The sequence below is a fragment of the Sorex araneus genome, chromosome 1, assembly GCF_027595985.1.
Source record: "Sorex araneus isolate mSorAra2 chromosome 1, mSorAra2.pri, whole genome shotgun sequence".
NCBI lineage: Eukaryota > Metazoa > Chordata > Mammalia > Eulipotyphla > Soricidae > Sorex > Sorex araneus.
The window spans coordinates 401,583,867-401,604,641 of NC_073302.1; the positions used below are offsets into that span (position 1 = coordinate 401,583,867).

General features: G+C 42.0%; 1 protein-coding gene across 11 annotated transcripts in view; it reads left to right on the forward strand.

The window, feature by feature from the left end:
* Window positions 1-20,775, forward strand: part of MAGI2 (membrane associated guanylate kinase, WW and PDZ domain containing 2) — a 1,445,467-nt gene that overhangs the window by 1,377,336 nt on the left and 47,356 nt on the right. For 8 of the 11 annotated variants that reach the window (XM_055133407.1, XM_055133431.1, XM_055133421.1 and 5 more), the window contains one exon: window positions 4,795-4,933. In XM_055133407.1, coding sequence (XP_054989382.1) covers window positions 4,795-4,933 — 139 coding nt within the window. Of the gene's footprint in view, window positions 1-4,794; window positions 4,934-14,528; window positions 14,640-20,775 lie in introns of all 11 variants that reach the window. The other 3 variants (XM_055133463.1, XM_055133470.1, XM_055133467.1) reach the window with 2 other exon arrangements.

Consider the following 20,775-nt stretch of genomic DNA (forward strand, 5'->3'; position numbering starts at 1 on the left):
CTTTGATCAAATTCCTAAATTGGATATTTCCTTACCTGCTAGTCACTCACACAATAAATCAATAAATTACTCATCTGTCTCTCTCTCTCACCACACACACACATACACACACACACACACAAACACACACACACACATATCTCCTCTTCTCTCCCTTCTCTCTCTTTATCTCTCTCAATTCTGATACAAACTTGATTTTCTAAAATTTCTCCTAATTAGAAGAGATATTTAAAATTTTACTTGAAAAGTGTGGCTCAGTTAAAGATAGTTCAATAGAAATCAGGAAATGCCTACATCAGAGTCATAGCCAGTTAGTTCTTCAATCCTGAAAGGGCTGCACATTTTCTCTTGGTTTTATAAATTAATCCCTGATGGGTTCCCATGTGAGGGTCAGCTCAGCTCTGAGTGGCTCTGCAGCTGCAGGACGGCCAGCTGGGGCCACAGGGCACAAGACTCTCCCCTGACAGAGCCATCATCTTCTCTGTCTAAGCACTAAGAGGGTGAGACTAAAAGAAATTACACCCCAAATTTATTTAAAAAGCTCCATTTCAGTTGTATCACTGTCACTGTCACTGTCATCCCGTTGTTCATCGATTTGCTCAAGCAGGCACCAGTAACATCTCCATTCGTCCCTGTTGTGTGCTAGTGTAGCCTGATGGCATATTGAGGGCTCTTCCAGAATCAGGGGAATGAGGACTGTCGTTGTTACTATTATTGGCATATCGAGTACAACACAGGTAGCTTGCCAGGCTCTGCCATTCAGTCAGGATACTCTCAGCAGCTTACCCGGCTCTCCGAGAGGGACAAGGACTTTTGGGGCAGCCTCTAATCACCTTTATAGGTGTTCAGTTGTATGTAATACTAATGTTAGGATTTAAAAAAATGAAAATCAAATCATTTTACAATTTATATCATTTTACACAAAAAAAGATACTTAAGGCTGAGCCTGGACTGAGGTTGTTACCATTGACACTGGGTCTAAATGACCTACTTTGGCAAGAGACCCAGAATACCTGGAATGTTTCAGGGTTTCTGATAAGGCATCATTTCCATGGAGTAGGACTTTGTCCCAAAATACATATTTTCTGAATTTGGTACGGTCTTTACTGGAGCCCTGGAATAGTAGGGATATTTGGGAGGTACTGAAAGGTCCAAGATGAACCATCAAAGACTCTTTATTCTACTGACACAAGAGTTGTTCTCTTCTCCTTTTGAGGAGATGTACAAGGAAAGTTAAAATTACAGAAATCTGCAAGCTCAGGTCAGCATAGAGCTTCTAGGAAATCAATAAAAATTATAGCCCCAGGCTGGAAAGATAGGTGCCTTGTTTGCACCTGACCCTAAATCAATTGTCAGCATCTCAGGAGTGACCCCTGAGCACAGAACCAGAAAAGTAGCCCCTCAGCACTGCTAGATGTGGCCCAACCCCACACCATCACCAAATTATATATATATATATATATATATACCCAGTGTTTTCTGGGGCTCCAGATTGGAAATTTCCACACATAAAATGTCACACCATCCCCTGTGTAGTACTGTGTAGTAAGAAATCTTGAGTCCCTTTCCTCTTAAACTTCCACATAGTCTCTCAACCCACACCTACACTGTCGCTTTCAAATTTCCACTCTTCTAATTCCTAATGAACTCCTAGTCAGGAAAGAAGGAAAGTAACTCATGAAAAACACCAGGTTTTTAGGTTTTGCAAAAGTATGTGGCTAGTGTAGATAATCTGACTGTTTCTGTCACACCACAAGATCCCTTTAGCCCACATGGTTTGCATCCGAACAGTCTCCAGACAGAAGAAGCCTCAGGTGACTGTCGGGGTTTGATTCTGGGTTTGAGAATGCTTAGAATGTCTTCTCTTGTGGTTCTCAAAATGCGCTGTGTGGAGATGCTTCCTAAAAACATGCAGATGCAATGGGGAGATGGTGGACAGAGAGAGAATGCCAGAATTCATCAGTTTCATGGAGATGGTAAAGAGAACAGGGTTATATGAGGTGTAGATGCCTCAGACAGCGTGATGTATTTAAGAAGATTCCCTTTCATTTCCTTGTGAGATGGATGGTGAGAATGAATCAAGAATGATGGAAAAATCAACCAGAGAATATTGGGGAAGTCCAGGTAAAGGCCTGAAATGAGCTAGCTAGCAACCCTACATATAGGACAACATGATAGATGGGAAAAAGAGAGAGAAAGAGAAAGAAGATAAGGAATTCAGTATGACCCCAGAGTGCTTCCTTGGATCGACAATGGTGGCATTAAACAGGAAAAGCTGCTTTGAGAGGAAGATGGTAAACCTAGCCTGCTGCTGTTGAGTAGGAGTTTCCAAGCACACATCCTAGTAAAAGTTTAGAAATCAGCTGGCTATGTGAGTGAGTGAGTGAGTGCAGCTCAGACAAGATGTCAACCAGGAATGAAGGCTCAGTTCTACCTTCCATTGGAACTTTCATTGTACTTCTGAAATTTAATGCTATACCATGAGAATTTGGTCTTGGGTGGGGACTGCTGGATAAAAAATCATCGTTCCAACTTCTGACACTAGCTGAGCTCTCTGGCAGGCTACCTGTTTTCGCACCATACATTTGACTTCAGAGGAAGAGCTGATTTAGAATACCTAAAGATTAAGCAATTGCTTTGTAGGCAACCACTTCAGCCAACCCCAGTTCAAAATCCAGTACCACCAACACCTCTTATGGTCCTCTGAGCACTTCCAGGACTCACTTCTGAGCACAGAGCCAGAAAAAGTCCCTGAGTACCACTGACGTGTCCCAAACCATACCTTTCCTTACAAAAAAAAAAAAAAACTGAAGGAAAGGATGGCAAACTTTGGCCTTAGAACAAATTTATCTGGTCTTGTCTTTACTGTTTCTTCGCAGAAGTCATGCCAATGAAACCTACTTCTCCTGTCCAAAAATCATCCTTCCAAAGGCCATTGAGAACAAAAGGGAAAGATGACCTTCACTACATTGAAGTCTTTCCCCTTACAGAATCCTCGTTAGACTGAGATGTCACTTCCTTTTCCTTGCCACCAGTTTGTTCTTTCGCCCCACTTATTTGAATGCCTTCTTGCTATTGAGATGGTCCAACTGAAAGCCCCACCTTGATAATGCACTCCCATAGGGAGTTCATTTGCAATTTGCCTTGCTGGAATTTAAGTTTAAAGATGCTATGGTTAAGGGAGTCATTCAAAATAGCATTTTTGCAAAGCAGCTCCTTGTGCTTTTCCTGGCTAATTTGTCTTAATTGACTTGCACTGAAATGAAACATTTTCAAATCAAAGGTTCCTGACATTAATGGTGCTGTGGGAGTCTCCTGGTTGAACCTTTTTTATTCAAATATCTATTCACAGAGGCTAAGTGGGATTTGTTTGCTTTTGGAGCCCAGGCATTTCTGACCACTCAGGAGGAACTGGTATTCAACCAAATCACTTCTGGCAATCAGGTGTGAACTTGGCAAAGATTTATCAAGGGCATTAGTCATGTGTGGAGAACAGAGGATCTCATTTTTTATTCAAAGGACTCTAATAGAAAATTCATCAAGTTGAAAAATCAACCAAACACTATTTATTTACAAAAGATACAATATTGTAGAGCAACCAGAGAAATGCAAATGATGCAAAATTTCTCAGAGAAACACCCTAACCAATCATTCATTCCCACATGCTGAATTAGATTCTGCACAAAGGCCAAAGTGGACACTGTTTTCATGAAAAGACCCCAAAATACTTAAATTTTTGTTCAAGGGAAAGATGCTAGATTGTTTTGAATTGTGGCATCAGACATATTTCCTTTGTTTTATTTAAAACACTAAATTGTGGGGCTGGAGTGATAGCACAGCGGGTAGGGCGTTTGCCTTGCATGCGCCCGACCTGGGTTCCATTCCCAGCATCCCAAATGGTCCCCCAGCACCACCAGGAGTAATTCCTGAGTGTAGAGCCAGGAGTAATGTCACGGTCCTGGCCAGTCAACCCTGGCACACTGGAGTATGAGCCCCGAAGTCACCGGACTTACTCCCTATGGGAGAGGGAGTGGGAAGGGGAGAGGCCTCTGCCCTGGCCGTCTGCTCGCCGCAGGATTCCTACTGCCGAGAAAGAAACCGACTGAGAAGGTCACCGAGCAGAGCGGGGGGAGCCTGGTGGTCAAGCCGTCTCCGTTTATTGATTCTTAAACAGGGGTTTTTATGCACACAATCTGTCATGGGGGGACATTCCACGCATGTGTCATGCTTATCTCGTGGAGCTCAGTACAGATGCTAGTTAATGATTTGTATTCCCCAATCCCAGGGCCGGGTTAACTAGCTCAGGTAAATGTTAACTGTCACACCTCTCATCCCATTGTCTCCTCAACCAGAGTGCCTGTGTGTGGAATGCTGGAGTGTATGGAATGCAGGGCCCCCGGGACCCTGTAAACAGGGCCGGATTTTGCTTTCAGGGGCAGTCAAAGTCTCAGGCCGGCTACTGAGACCCCAACAGAGTAAACCCTGTGCATCACTTGGTGTGACCCGAAAAGCAAATAAAAAAAAAAAACACTAAATTGTTTCATTATAGTCTCTGCCATGCTGACTTATAAGTAGCCGATCACCACAGCTTCTGTGATCTGCAAGTTTTATTTCTGCCATAATAAAGTTTGCTGGTCAGATTCAAGATGCTTCCAGGTATTAGGTTCTTCTAAGAAGCACTGGGTCGCAACCTGATTGTTCAGAGGCTCTCTGGAAATGAACTGGCCCAGGGCTGTTTGCCTGATGTATTGTAAACATGACTTGAGTAAAACCACCTTACTGTTTCATTGGCAGGTAGGAGATCAAATCATCGAAATCAATGGGGAGAGCACAAGGGACATGACACACGCCAGAGCAATAGAACTCATCAAATCTGGAGGTAGAAGAGTGAGGCTACTGCTGAAGCGTGGGACGGGACAGGTCCCAGAGTATGGTACGTTTCATATTTTTAATTCACCTTATTTCTGTCTCTTCTGTGTACTATGAATACCAATGAATTTTTTTAAATCACATCAATTCTCTAAACCTATCAAAATATATATTTAGCTATAAATAGATGTATGTATATGCGCATATGTATATTTAAGCACAGATGTGCGGGAGAGAGCTCTCTTGCTCCCATAGTTACTGTTTCAAAGAGCAGAAGTAGGACCTTTCAGGGCATCTCTGAGTGTGCTGGGAGACTCAACCTCCAATTTTATGTTAGAACTTTTGGAATTTCACTTCGTCCTCTGTTCATTTGAGTCCACAGTAATTCATCAGTTGTTTGGGTTTGTTTGGTTTTTTCCTAAAATTGCTCATGCACCAAGGCAATCCTATGAGAGATGTATCTGGGGCACAAGCAAAAACAATTTCTGAAGATGTGAAGATTAAAATGTAAACTGCATTTAGTGCAGTGGCTGCACTTCCTTGGCATTTAAGGATGGGTGCCAGAATGTACTCTTATGTTCCATGTCTATATGCTATTGAAGAAGGCTTTAAAGTACATATTTATTCAAAAATTTGTCTTCAGAAGTCTTAAATGGTATGATATTCCCAAAACCTATCTAAGTACCACTGACAGTATTAATTTAGTAGATGGGAAACTGCTGGATAGTCATTACATGCAAAGACCAAAACCTAAACTGGTCTTTAATCAATCTGAGGGTGAATCAGAGAGACAGACATCATTGAAGAACAGTGCAGATAATGCCTGTTCACATCAGGAAATGTGACTTAACTGCCTACCTGAGTAGTTAGCTTCAGCTGATGATCTAGATAGATTCACTTTTTTACCTAACATCTACCATCTCTCCAAAAATATCCTAAATAGTATTTTTCATCCAAAACTATGCTCTTTGCCTAAGATGTTTAATAATTGAATACTTATTTAGCAGGATAATTACAGTCCTGATTTCCATTGCAATAACTAAATTCAAAGATCTTTAAATACATTATTTCCAGGATCTTGAACACCACCCAAAGGCCTGAAAAAAAAAGCTCCCAGACCCTCACATTAAAGTTGAATGGCACCCAAAAGTATTCATAGGATGGCTTCTATGCCTAAGGAAATAAGTTACCCCAGATTCCCACTCTTAATGCTAAAGACTTCTGAAGACAATCTAATAAAATTGTTTTAAATATTAATATTAGCAATAAGCACAGGCCTGGTCATGTTAAATGGCAGAGGCATTAATCCATTTGTAAAGAATCTGAACTCTCTGAATAGAGTAACTTTTTATACCCTAGAGCATTAAGTGATTCAGTATTATCAAAATGACCGGTGAGGTTCTATCATTTCTAAAAAATTACCTCATTTTGAAGGTATGTCAACTCCATGGAAAGACATGTTATCTATTCAAAGGGAATTTCATAGAGTTTATATAGTTCTTGTTCTGACGAGGTAGTCTTTAAAAAGTTCAACAAAATAATATGGCTATCCTGAGCTTTTGGTTCTTTTGCAGAATCAAAATTTGGTCCATACTTTCAGCATCCATCATGCCAGCCACTTGTCTGTACTGAGCAGCTAAAATAGTACCGTTGGCCAACCCAACCCAACTTAAACTAACGCAAAAGTTACCACAAACCATCTTTCAGGAGTAAAATAAAAACAACTTTGAAAATAAGACAAAAACCCAAAAAGATTCTCAACTATTACCCTATTCATTTTCAGCATCATCTGAAATTATCTAGTAAAGGTGACACTTTAAAATTAGCCAACAGAGAGTTTGTTCCATACCTGGGCATACTTTTGAGGGAATGTCTTGGATATAGTTAGCACAGGCATCTTCTCAACATAGCCTCTTAAAAGGTAACCATAAACCGTACATGCCAGTCCTGGCAGCTACTTTTGACATTAGATTTATATGAAGTTCGATTATATCATCAAAGAACATGTTGAATCAATCAGAGCCATCTGTTCTAAGAAGTGAAATAATCGGCACAAACCAAGTTAACACTGGGGATTCCGAAAAAGTGTAAGCTGGAATCTGCTTGAACATCCATGAAAAACCAAGAGGGGTCAGGTCAGCATCTTGTGGAGTAGCTTTTCACAAGTGTAATATTTCTGGAATCTTACAAGGATTCACAAGGGAGGTGGTTCAGGGTCCCCGAGAAAATGCCATATTCAGATATTAGTAATACAGACTCCAGGATCACAGAGATAGTTTTCCTCACAGGTAAGATTTAGTACAGTGATGTTGTAAGGATGCACTGCATGATTGGAAGGGAGGAAACACAGGGTACGTCTGGGGGAGCCCACATGCAGTCTTCCTTACACAGTCTCTGTCTATCTGAGTAGAGGACCCTCAGAGAACACTCCTTATCCAGAATAAAGAGATATTCTAACTGTGGCTGATCTTGACCTGGCAGGCAGTTGTAGTTCAGTAAGATAAGCTTATCATTCCAGAAAAGGTTAACACTAATGTAAGAAACTCTTTCTTTTTTTTTTCTGTCTGCCAGAGAACCAGTCACATGCTTGCAGGGGGGCATCTTTTTCCAGTGCTGTGAGCAAGGTTGCAAATTGGCCGATCAGAGGTGCTACAAACAACACCCACACATAAGTAATGCAATGAGCCATGGTTCTATTGTTCCTCCAATATCAAATAGATTCTCTCATGAAACAGAATTCTCTGTTTGAGGTAAACTAGAACAGTGTTCCCCAAACTTATGTTAAGCCTACAACTCCCTTTTCAGGAAGAAAATATCATTCAGCACCCCTGGAAATCTACCTTCCATAATTGTACATGCATATCCCTTCCCTTCACAATTGTACCAAGTCTGTTTCACACACACACACACACACACACACACACCACACCATCTTGCTCCTCCCCACCCCCTCCCCAGGGAGCATCACCCACTTTGGGAAACACTAGCATGTATTTTGATAACTTTCCTGGGTTAATAATGAAAGAAAATAATAGCAACAAGCAAAGCCCTGGAGCTTATCAATAGACATAACCAAGATTATAATCCAAGTTGACAGATGCAGCCTAGTCATGGGCAAACTGATTTTCTTGTCAACTGTGAGTTCAGCCATGAGCTCCTTTCCTTTGTTTGCATCTTAAGATGTTAAACTTGACAAAAGAAAAATAAAATTCCATCTTGAAACACAATGAAGGGGTCAAAGGTCATAGGAGAGCTCCCCTGTTAAAAAGCTGCTGAGGCTTAACCTAGTGGAAAGGAGTGAGTTGTAAAGGTGACACAACTGAAAGTAATAGTCTTGGAAGGCTTTTAAGTGACACCCACCAGCCCTCCCTCCGTGTCTGACAAGTTCAGATCAACTTTGAAACAGGGCCCTTATCTGGACCCTTGGCCACGTGCAAAAAAAGCAAATCTCAGTCAAGAGTCATAGAAAAACTCTCTCGCTCTGAGTTCTTAGGGTGACCTGTGACAGGGAGATAAGCACAGGTACAAATGAAAGGAGGAACGGAAAAACATATATCCAGGCTAATCTGTCAGACTTGTTGGCTAAACAAAATCAGTGTGAAACCAAGTGCGCAGAGGAAAGAAGTAAATAGGCTGCAAATATGGCATCAATAATTACCGTGAGACTAATCGTCAGACAGCACGGCAGCCGCCTCAGAACCCTAAATCAACAGACGTGGCCTCAAGAGCAGAGGCAGCTGCAAGGGGAGTAGGACTGAGATAAGGGCTTTGAACAAGACGTTGCTTTTATGCTCAAATCCTTAAAAAGAGAAGCTCAGGAGATACTTCAACTATACTCTAGTCGTTGGGATAAGAATTTGTTGATTATAAACTCAACGAAGAGTGTGCGTCCCCTCTCCCGACACACATCTCAAAAATTCGCCCAGATCAGAAAACTCCACTCGACCACAGTGGGAAAAAAAATTAAAAGAGATCACATCAAAGCTAGTGCCCTCCTAACAGAGGTGCTTGCTATTTGAATTATTCTGAAAAGGTTAAGAGAAAAGAAAGCATGCAACATGGTTTTAAGGTCATGCAGGAATAAATTATACAAATGAGCTCCATCCTTGAAAAATAGGTGTCCTGCATTAGCATTCAAGGAATACCACATCAACATTTCCTGGATTATACTCTGAGCCACAGAGTGAGGGCAGGGTCAACAGAGGCGCCACTGAATGAAAAATCCCACACATAAGCAATTCAGACCAACGAAGAGCCTTTCCCCTGGAATATTGCTGTCAAGTGTGCTCAAAATCAAGCAACACAGAAATCTGCTTTCCAGTCTTGGCTGTTGATCTAGCCTCTTAGAAAGTGACAGGGTCGGCCTTGTTGACTGCAATGCTGAAGTGGGTGCTCAAGTGCAAATAGGATTCCCAATGGTCTTGGGAGGTCAGGCAGGGTAATGAGGACCAAACAGGATTCTCACCTACCAATGATCAGCAACAGCTAACACCAAAGGCCCACACAATGGAAGGGGATAGCCAATTCGTGAATTACAATTTCACCTCCACTGCCATCTTCCATGTAAGTTGTGCCTTTAATAAGTTTGGATTTGATTATAGGCCTTTACAAAATGAAATTGTTTGCAGTTTTTAAGTCTAATAAAACTGCAGTAAGAAAATAGTAGAAGGTTCTTTCTAGTCAGGCTATAGCTAAAGAAATGAATAGGTCAAATGTTCTATGGTTAAAGGTCTTTAATCAATAAAGAAAGTGATTTACAGTGTTCCTATCTGCGCACCAGATTAAGCAGTTGTGTTCTTTGCTTACTTGGCAATAAGCAACACATCTTTATTGGTTCTTCCTTAAGAATATAAATTGGCAAATAAACACTGCAAGCATTCCCTTAGAATCATGTTTACAATTATTTGTTGTTATAACAATTGTAAATTATTCATAATTATAATAATTATAAATCATTATTGGGTCAGGGAGATACTACAAGGGTGTAGGTGCTTGCCTTGCACACAGCCCACCATAGATCAATCCCCAGCACCAAATCTGGTCCCCTGAGCACCATCAGAAGTGATCCATGAGCACAGAACCCGAATAAATCCTGAGTACCATGGGGAATGATCAGAAACCATCTGCCCCCCCCCAAATTCAGAAAGTCCCTTTTGTTCATGCAAATAAAGATGCAATCAACTCCTTCTAAACATGAGAGACCAATTCTGTGATTAATATCTCAAGTTAATATTACTACTAGTCTCCCAAGAAAGCCAGCATTTCCTTTGATCTCTGCAAAGTACTTTGAGGGCACAGAAGGTCAGCTCCTGTCCTGGCCATCTTTGAGCTGACCATCTCAATTTTCCACCTGACCCTCAGAGAGTGCTGTCTGCCTGCCAGTTCTCACAGGAGCTGTGCTCACAAGAATAATAAGATGTATGTTGTTTCTTTTTCTTGGAATTTAGTAAGGACTTCTAGAGTGGGCAAGCTTCTCAGAAAGCACTGGGTTTCTTCAGTTGGTGAAGCACTTCCTTGTGATATTTATGCTAGTACTTTGCCCTTGTTCTGGTGGAAGGGCTCACCAAGTGAGGTTTTACTAGATCTTTTATGAATTATCTGAATTATTGAAATTACGAGTTTGTGCGCCAAAATGTCACCTCACAAATGTGCCCTTCTTCACTATCCCCCTCCTGTAGCTGTCAGTCAGGGGGCATCCAGAGCCCTCCATCCTCACATCTGGGCCTGTGTGGGTGTGCAGCTGCCTCTCTGTAAGAGACAAAGAGAACGTCTTCGTAGCTGCCGCCTGTTCCTCAGAGACTCAGGGGAGCTTTCAGCGGTTCCTGAGCCTTCATACTAAGTCACCTGCATTTTTAATGGGACAAAAGGCAGCCTGCTTCGATAATAAATTCTGAAATTTAATTTTAGCCTCTGACATTCATGGTTGAGCGTGTCTTCCTTTGATGGGAAAGGTTCCACAAATCACTCCTGAGAGGAGTACGGGCATTGGGGCTAAGCTTGGGACTGTGTGACACGGAGAACAAGGTGCTTTCTGGCTACCGAGGTTCAAGGCTGCTTTTACAGCTTTGAGTCACCCCTGGAAATTCTCTAAGGGAAAAACTCCCAGTAATTCCTATTCTGAATTACTGGATTCTGAATTACAGAACCAGAGCCAGGGTTCACTTTAGGAAAGGGTGAAAACTTTTCTTGACACAGCTTTGTTGGCCTTCACAAAATGCATGATATTCCTTTTGTGGGGATACTCTTACACGGTTTCCAACATGCACTTTTATCTTTAAGGATATTAGATGATCCCTAGTCCTCATTTGTTAGAAATTTAAGACTCTGATGAAATGTTTCAGACAACAGAGTCACTGTCACTGTCACTGTCATCCCGTTGCTCATCGATATGCTCGAACGAGCACCACTAACGTCTCCATTGTGAGACTTGTTGTTACTGGTTTTGGCATATTGAATACATCACAGGTAGCTTGCCCGGCTCTGCGGTGCAGGTGAGATACTCTCAGTAGCTTGCCAGGCTCTCCAAGAGGGGCAGAGGAATCGAACCCAGGTGGGCCTCATGCAAGACAAATACCCTACCGGCTGTGCTATCACTCCAGCGCAATACAATGGAGTAATGAAACAAATTTACCAAGAACCCATGCTCTTGAGCTCCAATCTTCCTTATATCACAAGCACTTTAAGTGGGAGACATGTGAGTAAAGGGAAAGCTTTCTAAAATCCCATAGAGAAGAGCCCCCACATGTGACCTGAAACCTGAATCTTCCAGCTCCTGATTTCATGTCCTGATAAGAACATCCCCTTCTTTCCCTAAACTTAAAACTAAGCTTTCTTTGTAGGCAAGGAATTATTTACACAATTTCCAAGAAGAAGGCAGCCTTCTTGGAGGAAATGCCTCTGAAATCACAAATTCAGAAGAATTTTTACCTAGAGGAAGGTGAAGTCAAGATCAAAATCAAAAGGGGACAAATAATGAATTATGATTTTAAGCCAGCAGCGCACATGCACACAGACACAATTGAATGGATTTGGTGCACTCTTTGTCTCTCTCTCTCTCTCTCTTTGTCTCTCTCTCTCTCTCTCTCTCTCTCCCTCTCTCGCTCTCGCTCTCTCACTCCCTCACTCCCTCACTCTCTTACGTGCATCCCAGGGATTTCCTAGAGGCCTTTTTCTCATTGATCCCTTTAGGAAAGGCAGAACACACAGATTTTCAGATTTTCCTTTGCCCAACTAGTCTGTATGGCTCAACAAAGACTTGAAATCATTAACACTCAAAGTAAGATTAGATTTCTGTTCCTACACCCTCCTTCAAATTTATCTTCCTATTGTTCAGATCAATTTTTTTATAATCTGAGCCCAGCTCCCACCATCTTCACTGAGGACAGGAAGACCTTGGGGTTTATAGCCTGAGAATATTGATCCAAGATAGAAGCTTCTCCTAGGAAGTTGGTGCTAAAGGCCATAATTGTTTCCACCATGCTCTGGTTATACATTGTCTGGAAGTAGAGGCATACAGAAGAGGTTAAGATATCTATAAAGAGGATTGCCAACACAACCCTGCTCCCCAGGTTTTCAAAGTGGAACCCAATAACTTGGATTAGTCCCAGATATCTTCAGCCAAGCTCTATAAGCCACAAACATTATATCTCCAAAACCTCCCTACAGACATAACTCCACCTACTGACCTAGCCTTGCATTCCTAAATTATATAATCAACCAGCTTTAAATTTTAATGAAGCTACTGCTAACCCCGAATTTCTAGTGGAATAGTGAGTCTAGAAGTCCAGGCTTTCATTATTGGAGAACTCTGCCCCCAGCCCTGCTCAAAGATAAACCCGACCCCACTTCCTATGCTGATGTAGATCCTCCAATATTTCCTTTGAAGCAAACTTCCTCAGTCACAAGCAAAGGTAGAAGTATGCCATGCCTTACTCCAGGCTTGAATTATATGCTCTAATTACAGCAAAACCTCTCAACTCTAAGAACCACACATTCTTCAATGTGCTCTTTTAAAAAACTTGGCTCTATTTTTATTGTAACAGTGAACATACTTTTAGCCTCAACTAGATAGCTATCAACTATAACATGGCTTTGACGTTTGTTTGTGCAGTTACCTGCTTTTATAGTTCTCTAGAAAGGTCCCCGATCTTTCCAGCACATACTTTCCCACACAGTGATTCTGGCATTAACAGGATTGGGAGTTTTAGGGCTGAATGTATACACTCAATATGCGTGTTAAATGTGCCTGGCACCATAGGCAAACTCCACTTTTTACATTTTACTTTAGTTTCCACCCAAGACTTCAAAACAATTTATTTCCTCTATGTTCTCAGCCATTTTATTTGACCTCTGGCCATGAGGTTGCTTAGCACACGTATCTTTCAGGCCTAGTTAAGACCACATTTAAAATCAAGCGAGAGCTTTCTCTGTGTGACATTAAAACAGCCTGGTGGTTTTCATACAAAATTACTTGCATCTTGGCAGGACTAAATGGTAAACTCAATTAATACATCTGAAAATTTAATTTTCACTTCTGACATTCATTGTTAGGCATGAGTTCCTTTATCACAGAGAGGTTCTACTTCCCATTTAACCCCAAGATGTTAGTTCTCACCCTTTTAGCTTCCTTCCCTCACACACACCAGGCTTGGAAAAATACCCACATTGTGTAATCTGAATCTCTGCAAAGTTCTGCTTTATTCTGCACATCGATGCCAGAGAAGGCAGCACGGTGGAGTGAGCTGGGCCCTTGAGTAGTGCGTATCATCAGAAGATAGTGGCACACAGGAGATCAGACCTCAGAGGGTCTGAGTTCCATGAATTAACTTCTTCTGATCCCTTGGATTGGTATCCCCATATACCTGGCACTGTGTAAGGTAGATGAGGAACAGAGAAGCAGGCATTTCGGGGAGCTGTGTTGCTTTTCCAGGTGTCCTGTTTCTTGTTGCTTAATGTAATTATTCTAGAATTTCTTGCACCCATTTTTGTTGTAGCCCACAAGCAGAGCTAGACAGAGACTTAGACGCCTCTGACAGGTTGGTGTCAAAGCAGAGCCCTCAGACAAGTGAGTGGAACAGACAACAGACATTGCCTCATTTTTTTCAGCCTTGCCCAGCCCCCACCCACCCCCCCCGCCCCAGGAAACAATAGCACCAGCAAGTCCACTGTGAACATTGAGTATAAATAAGCAAATTATTAAAGGCCAGGGGACTGTGAGAATTTATGAGATAGAGTAAACAAATATAAACACAGTAAACCATGCCTTTATTTTGAGAATTTTTCAAATTTAGAAGTGATTACTGTGACTGATTCTCAAATGACAGCTGTTATCTCTAAAACACCCCATCATTAGGGGACAATTCCACAATTCTTATATGACCATTTCAAATGTGTAACATGTGTGTCTCCCTCAAAGCACTTCAGGTTGCCCTTAATATTTTGAGGTGGGGGGGAATCTAATTTTGGAATACACAAGTAGTTCAGTTTTTCACTAATTTCACTTGTTGCATGCTTGATAGTGTTAGCTTTACTTAAAGTCTTTATTCTTACTGCCTAGATAATTTTTATTCAGCTGCTCTAAACATACTAAGCAATCTTGATTCTAACAGTAATAATATATCTTTGTCACTGGTTCTGTTAATTCTAATGATTGGTCCTAGGCTGTTCCTCCCCTTCCTTTAGGAATGGTACCTTCCAGTCTCTCCATGTGCATGAAAAGTGACAAGCATGGGTCCCCATATTTCTACTTATTGGGCCACCCTAAAGACACGGTTTGTAAAATCTGCATGAATATTATCTTTCTCTAATGAGCTTTGGTTTTGCATATGTTGATAACTGATGTATCATGCTTTCTCTTTCATAGTAGCTTATCTAATTACTGCTCAAGCTATAAGTGACTTTAGAAGGGATAAGAATAGGGTGCCTGGGTTCCTGAAATCTGGGACTCAGCAGATCCCTGGGGTCCAGCTGAGAATGACATCCCAGGAAGAAAGAGTGGGAAGGGCGCTTCAGGGGTTCCACAGGCCAGTTTCTGCCTTACACTTCCAGAGGTCCTCCCCCAGCTTCAGTGCAGACCATGCAGTGTATCTCATCAGTCACCCATTGGCCCAACCTGCTCAGTTACTATTACACGGCATCCGCTCACTGTCCTGCCTCCACACTCGGGAGGCAATAGCTGTAAGAAGAAAAAAAATTCCAGCTATGGTTTTGTTTTAAGGAGCTATAATGTTGTACCAAAACAGTATACACCATCATTTCAAAGCAAACCTTCTCAAGCGGTTAGGCTAAAGTTTAACCTAACACTGGGTAAAAATTCTGGAGGGTAAAAAAAATCCTATAGATAAATAAATCAGAACAGAGATGATAGCCTTGCAAATATGGTTTAAGCAACTTCTTGCCCTTCAAACACATATCTACAACAGCACATTTTCTGCTGTCAAATCAAGCTGGCAATTTACAATGTCAGTTCACCTCTTAAGCAGAAACTCATGCTCAGTCTCCAAGCTCAAGGTGCCTGGCAAATCATGCAGACACATCCCTCTATTCGGGTTGCATTCTACCCCTTGCCTTCTGAAACAAGATCCCAGGACTAAGCACCTACCCGAGATTTTCTTTGTTGGTTGGTAGGTTGGTTGATTGGCTGGTTTTCAGGTCACAACAGTTGGTTTCTGGGGATACTCCTGGCTGTTCTCAGGAAACTGTATGATGCTGAGGATTAAACCCAAGCCTCCCATGTGCAAAGCATGCTCTCATCCCTTTGACCCTTTGAGCATCTCTGTGGCTCCTCCCCCAGAGTCTCCAGAAACTCTCTGAAGTTTCTGGATTGTATTTTCCAATGTTTGATGGCCCAGCTAATTACCATTCAGGACTGCTTTGAATCTAATGCAAAAGATTTTTTTTACTTAATTATTTAGTTGTTTCTTGCTGAACTTTATCAAATAGTGTAGACTGATTAAACATATAAACACCTGTGCCCTGTCATCATTCCTTGAAGATGTCTCCAATAACAAGAATTTTTTTATTGAATCATCATGAGATAGACACAAAGGTGTTTGTGACTGGTTTTCACTGATATATTGTTCCAACACCCATCTCTCCAGCAGTGTACATTTCCCACCACCAATATCTTTAGTTTTCCTTCCACAATCCCAGTTTCCCAGACTGTTCTATAGCAGGCACTTTTCTTCTTTCTCTCTCTCTCTCTCCTTTTGTGCATTATGGTTTGTAATACAAGTACTCAGAGGTCTTTGTGTTTGTTCAGGGAGTTCAGTATTTTTATTGGGAAGGTACAGCTGGAGTAGCTTTTTTCACTAGGTGGCAGTTTGGCGGTGTGCCCATGACTGCCGGGGTTTCTGGAATTACAGAGAGGAAAGGTTGCCCATCCCAACTCCAAGAAAGCCTGGAGATTTCCATCACAAAACCCACATACCCAACTTTTCAGCAGATTAATGTCTCTGTGGGTTCCATCCCAAGATGGTGGAGTCCAGCCAGAGGGATGGCATCAATTTTGGATGGTGGGAGCAAGTGGTTGCCTGGGGCTTGTTTGAGTGGGCACTGAATTAACCCACCCCCCTCCGATGTACCCCAGATTATTCAGTCATGTATGGGTCCGAGATTTACTGGAGGTTTTTTTATCTCTTTCAAGATTTATTTATGCATCTCTAGAGCAAATCCGGTAGAAGAGCTTTACATGGTAGCACTGGCTGGAGTTGGTTCATGGCAGTGACTGCCAGGGCTACGGGAGTATAGGGAATTGGGGGTAGGTAGCCCATCCTGACTCCCAGAAAGCCTAAATATTTCAGCTACAAAACCTGCATAGCCAAATATTCAGCAAGTTCATTTATTGGTGAGGTCTGTCCTGAGTCAGTGGAGTTTGGCAAATGGCATGACATAGATTTTTTTTAATTGAATCACCATGAGCTACACTTAAAAAGTTTTCATGTTTGAGTTTCAATCAATGATCGAACACCCATCCCTCCACCAGTGTACATATTCCACCACCAATGTCCCAAATATCCTTTTCCCCCTCATTCCTCCACCATCATTCGTCCCCCTGCCTCTGTGGCAGACAGTTTCTCTCTCTCTCCCTCCCTCCCTCTCCCTCCCTCTCTCCCTCTCCCTCTCTCTCCCTCTCCCTCCTCCCCCCCCCCCCTCTCTCTCTCTCTCTCTCTCTCTCTCTCTCTCTCTCTCTCTCTCTCTCTCTCTCCCGTTATGGGCATTATGGTTTGCAATACAGATAATGAGAGGCCATATGTTTGGTAGTTTGGTACTTTATCTACTTTCAGCACACATCTCCCATTCTGAGCAATCCCTCCAACCATCATTCACTTAGTTATCCCTTCTCTATCCCAGTTGCCTTCTCCCACAGCTCATGGAGCAGGCTTCCAATTGTGGAGCAATCTTCCTGGCCCTATCTCTACTGTCCTTGGGTGTTAGTCTCATATTATGATATTTTATATTCCACAAGTGAATACAGTCCCCTCTCTTTCTGACTCACTTCACTTAGCATGATACTATCCATGACCATCTACTTATAAGCAAATTTTGGGACTTTATCTTTCCTAAGAGCTGCATAGTATTTCATTGTGTAGACGTGCCAAAGTTTCTTTAACTAGTCATCTGTTCTCAGGCACTCAGGTTGTTTGCAGATTCTGCCTATTGTGAGCAGTGCTACAATGAACATACAGGTGCAAATGTCATTTCTACTGTGCTCTTTTGCACCCTCGGGATGTGGCATAGATTTTGGACTGTGGGAGCAAGCAGCTGCTGGGAGCTCTGGGCTGGCACATGGATACCCCACCCCCTACAGTATGCCTGGATTATTCAGCCATGCACAGTTCTGAGAAGATTTACTGTGTCTTTTCGATCTCTTTAGAGATTTATTTATGAGTCTCTGGAGTAAGGCCAATAAATGTGCTTATGTGGTGGAGCTGGAAGTAGATTGTGGGTGTGACCCCCACACACCTAAATTTTGGCAGTTTAGTTTCTTGGAAAATAATTCCCAAGTTGTTGGAGTCCAGCTGGAGGCATAGTAGCAACTTTGAGTGTAATGACAGGATTTTTAACTGTATCATTCCTCCTAATTATCTGTCTTTCATGGAGATGTTATTGATCAGCTGAAAGCTAAGGGCATGAAGGAGAATATTGCAATGAATTGGAAAAGATATTAAATAAAGCCTTGGGCCGTTTATTGGGTAAATCTAGTTGAGTGACCATGGTTTAAAAAGATATAGATTTCTCTTTCTGAGTGAAGAAAGGTAGATTCTTGCCATATCATTTACTTTAACTGGTCTGTAATTCATGCAGGTGAGCAGACCTGAAACAATTTATTAGTACCTGCTTTAAAAATAAATAAATAAATAAGCAGGGGGACATTTTGTGTGGGATTCAGTTTCTGAAACATTTACCAGGCACTTCAGTCAGTGCTGTGATATAACAATTAATTGAACAATCTTTGCATCTTGAAAGGGCAAGGAGGGTTATATAAAAGATTGGGTGATAGGGTAAGTATGGATAGTTTTGGAAAAGGGCAGATAAGTGTGCCAACAAGATTTTAAGAATCATTTTAACCATATCCCACAAATGAATTCAAATTTATATGATCAGATGTCACCAAAAAATTCAGTGGAGGGGCAGGAGTGATAACACAGCAGGTAGGGCATTTTCCTTGCACGCGGCCGACCCAGGTCCGATTCCCAGCATCCCATATGGTCCGCCGAGCACCACCAGGAGTAGTTTCTGAGAGCATAAGCCAGGAGTAACCCCTGTGCATCGCTGGGTATGACCCAAAAACTAAAAAAAAATTAAGTGGAAGGGTAAAATTATCTGTATTGGAGATATATCTTGGTTGTATTTTAAATGAGTTTTAGAGGAAACTCAAAAGAAGTGAAAGGGTTACAGCAAAAGTTGAGGTAAATGCTATGAGGATCATCGGGACGGAAGTGTCAGTAGAAATAGAATCTGGGGATGGCTCTGAGGAGTCTCTTCAAACAATTCACTAGGGAGAGTCACACAACATGGTGAATCATGAATTTAAAGGAAAGGACTGAGTAGAAGGAGGATGGCTAAGGTTGGGTAGAAGATGATGCCACATAGGTGAAGGGTCACATTTAGGAAGAAAAACTGAGGTTACTTTTGGATTTGAGCTCCAAGGGCTTGAAGGACATAAAAGTAAAGTCCAGAAATGGGGTGACTGGATGATGGTGCTCAAGTGCTGGAACTGAAGCAGTTTGGTAGCTCTAGAGAAGACAGTTCAAGTCATGAGTGGGGAACTAACTTCTCGGGAAGACCCCACTAAGTTGAGAGAGAGATGAGACTTTATGAAATAGTCACGTTTTAGTGGTAAGTAGAGAAGACTGATGGGGGACAGTGAAGGGTTTCTGGGAAGCTTACATAGAGAATCTCCATTTTCTAGATGAAAAAAATGGTTGTTCTTCCCAGAGACAGACTGGGGAGAAGCAAAGACTAGAATCACTTTAGCACCTGGCTTAATGCTGGTGCTATGGTAACACAGCATTCAATGAATTCAGTGAATACAGTGAGGACTGTCTGTGAATGAGAAGTGGCCTTTACCTGTCCCTCTCCACATGCCACTCAGTGATCTTTATCCACTCGCTGCCCCACGTCCTGTCACTCACTGGGAATCCATATACTTCCAGATCCCAGAAATTCTACATAGCTACAACCAAGGGATTAAGACCTAGTTTTTTTTTCAAGGTGTATGAGGTAGGATGTATACAAAGACTACTAAAATTCCATTTATATTGTAAAGGAATTCTTATTTGGGGAATGATTAAGGAAAACAAGAATTTTTTTTTCCTTTTGGAAAAGGTAGCTTTTCATTCTCAAATATGTTCTGTCACTTTCCTGGGTTGAGGTACAAGATATTCTTAAAATAAGCATGCTGTCTAATTTCCCTTTTCCTCTGACACATTCATCCTTTGAAGTCTGTGTTACATCCTCAAGACTCCAGTGAAAGCACCTTCTCATTGACCACCAGTCTCGCCACAGTAACAAAAGTCAGTGAAGTGTTCCATCTTGGGGCCCTCAGAGCTTCCTGTACAGTTCCACTAGGTTTTCCTATGGTTCTGATGGCTTCCCCAGAGTGTCCCTTAAACTCTTGCCTTCCAGTCACATCCTCACCAGCCTTTTCCTCAGGACCTCGTCTGCTTTCATTTCTCCTCTATGAGTCCTGCTCATTTTTATTCCACAGCTCTGACTTCATTGCACAGTTCCACCCCAAGACTTCCAACACTTGGCCAGGCACACCTACCCAGAAACCCCACACATATTCATTCAACTGTGATCTTTCCTCCTAAAATAGTCTTCTCCTTAGTTACCAATCAAAGACCGTGTACCATCTTAGTTGCCAGTACAAAACTATCTTGACAGATATATACATATATACATATAACCACTTTCCATTTCTCACATAGGTACTCTTTTCCATTCCTATTATCATTCTACTTCAGCTCAAGCCTTCAGCAAGGATGTGCACAGACCATAGACATCTGCCTGTTATTTCTACTGCAATAACCAATCTCTTCCTTTTCATTGATGCCAGAGAAATGAGTAGTTCTAAAGTCCTTTTCATGCTTAGGTGTATGCGTATTATGAATGTATACATACACACCAAACACACACATACACACACACACACACACACCACCAAAATGAGTCCTCAAAGCAGTCTTTGATGCTGGAGCGATAGCACAGCGGGTAGGGTGTTTGCCTTATATGCAGCTGACCCGGGTTCAATTCCCAGGCTGACCCGGGTTCAATTCCCAGCATCCCGTATGGTCCCCTGAACACTGCCAGGGATAATTCCTGAGTGCAGAGCCAGGAGTAACCCCTGTGCATTGCCGGGTGTGACCCCCCCAAAAAAAAGCAAAAAAAAAGAGAAGTCCC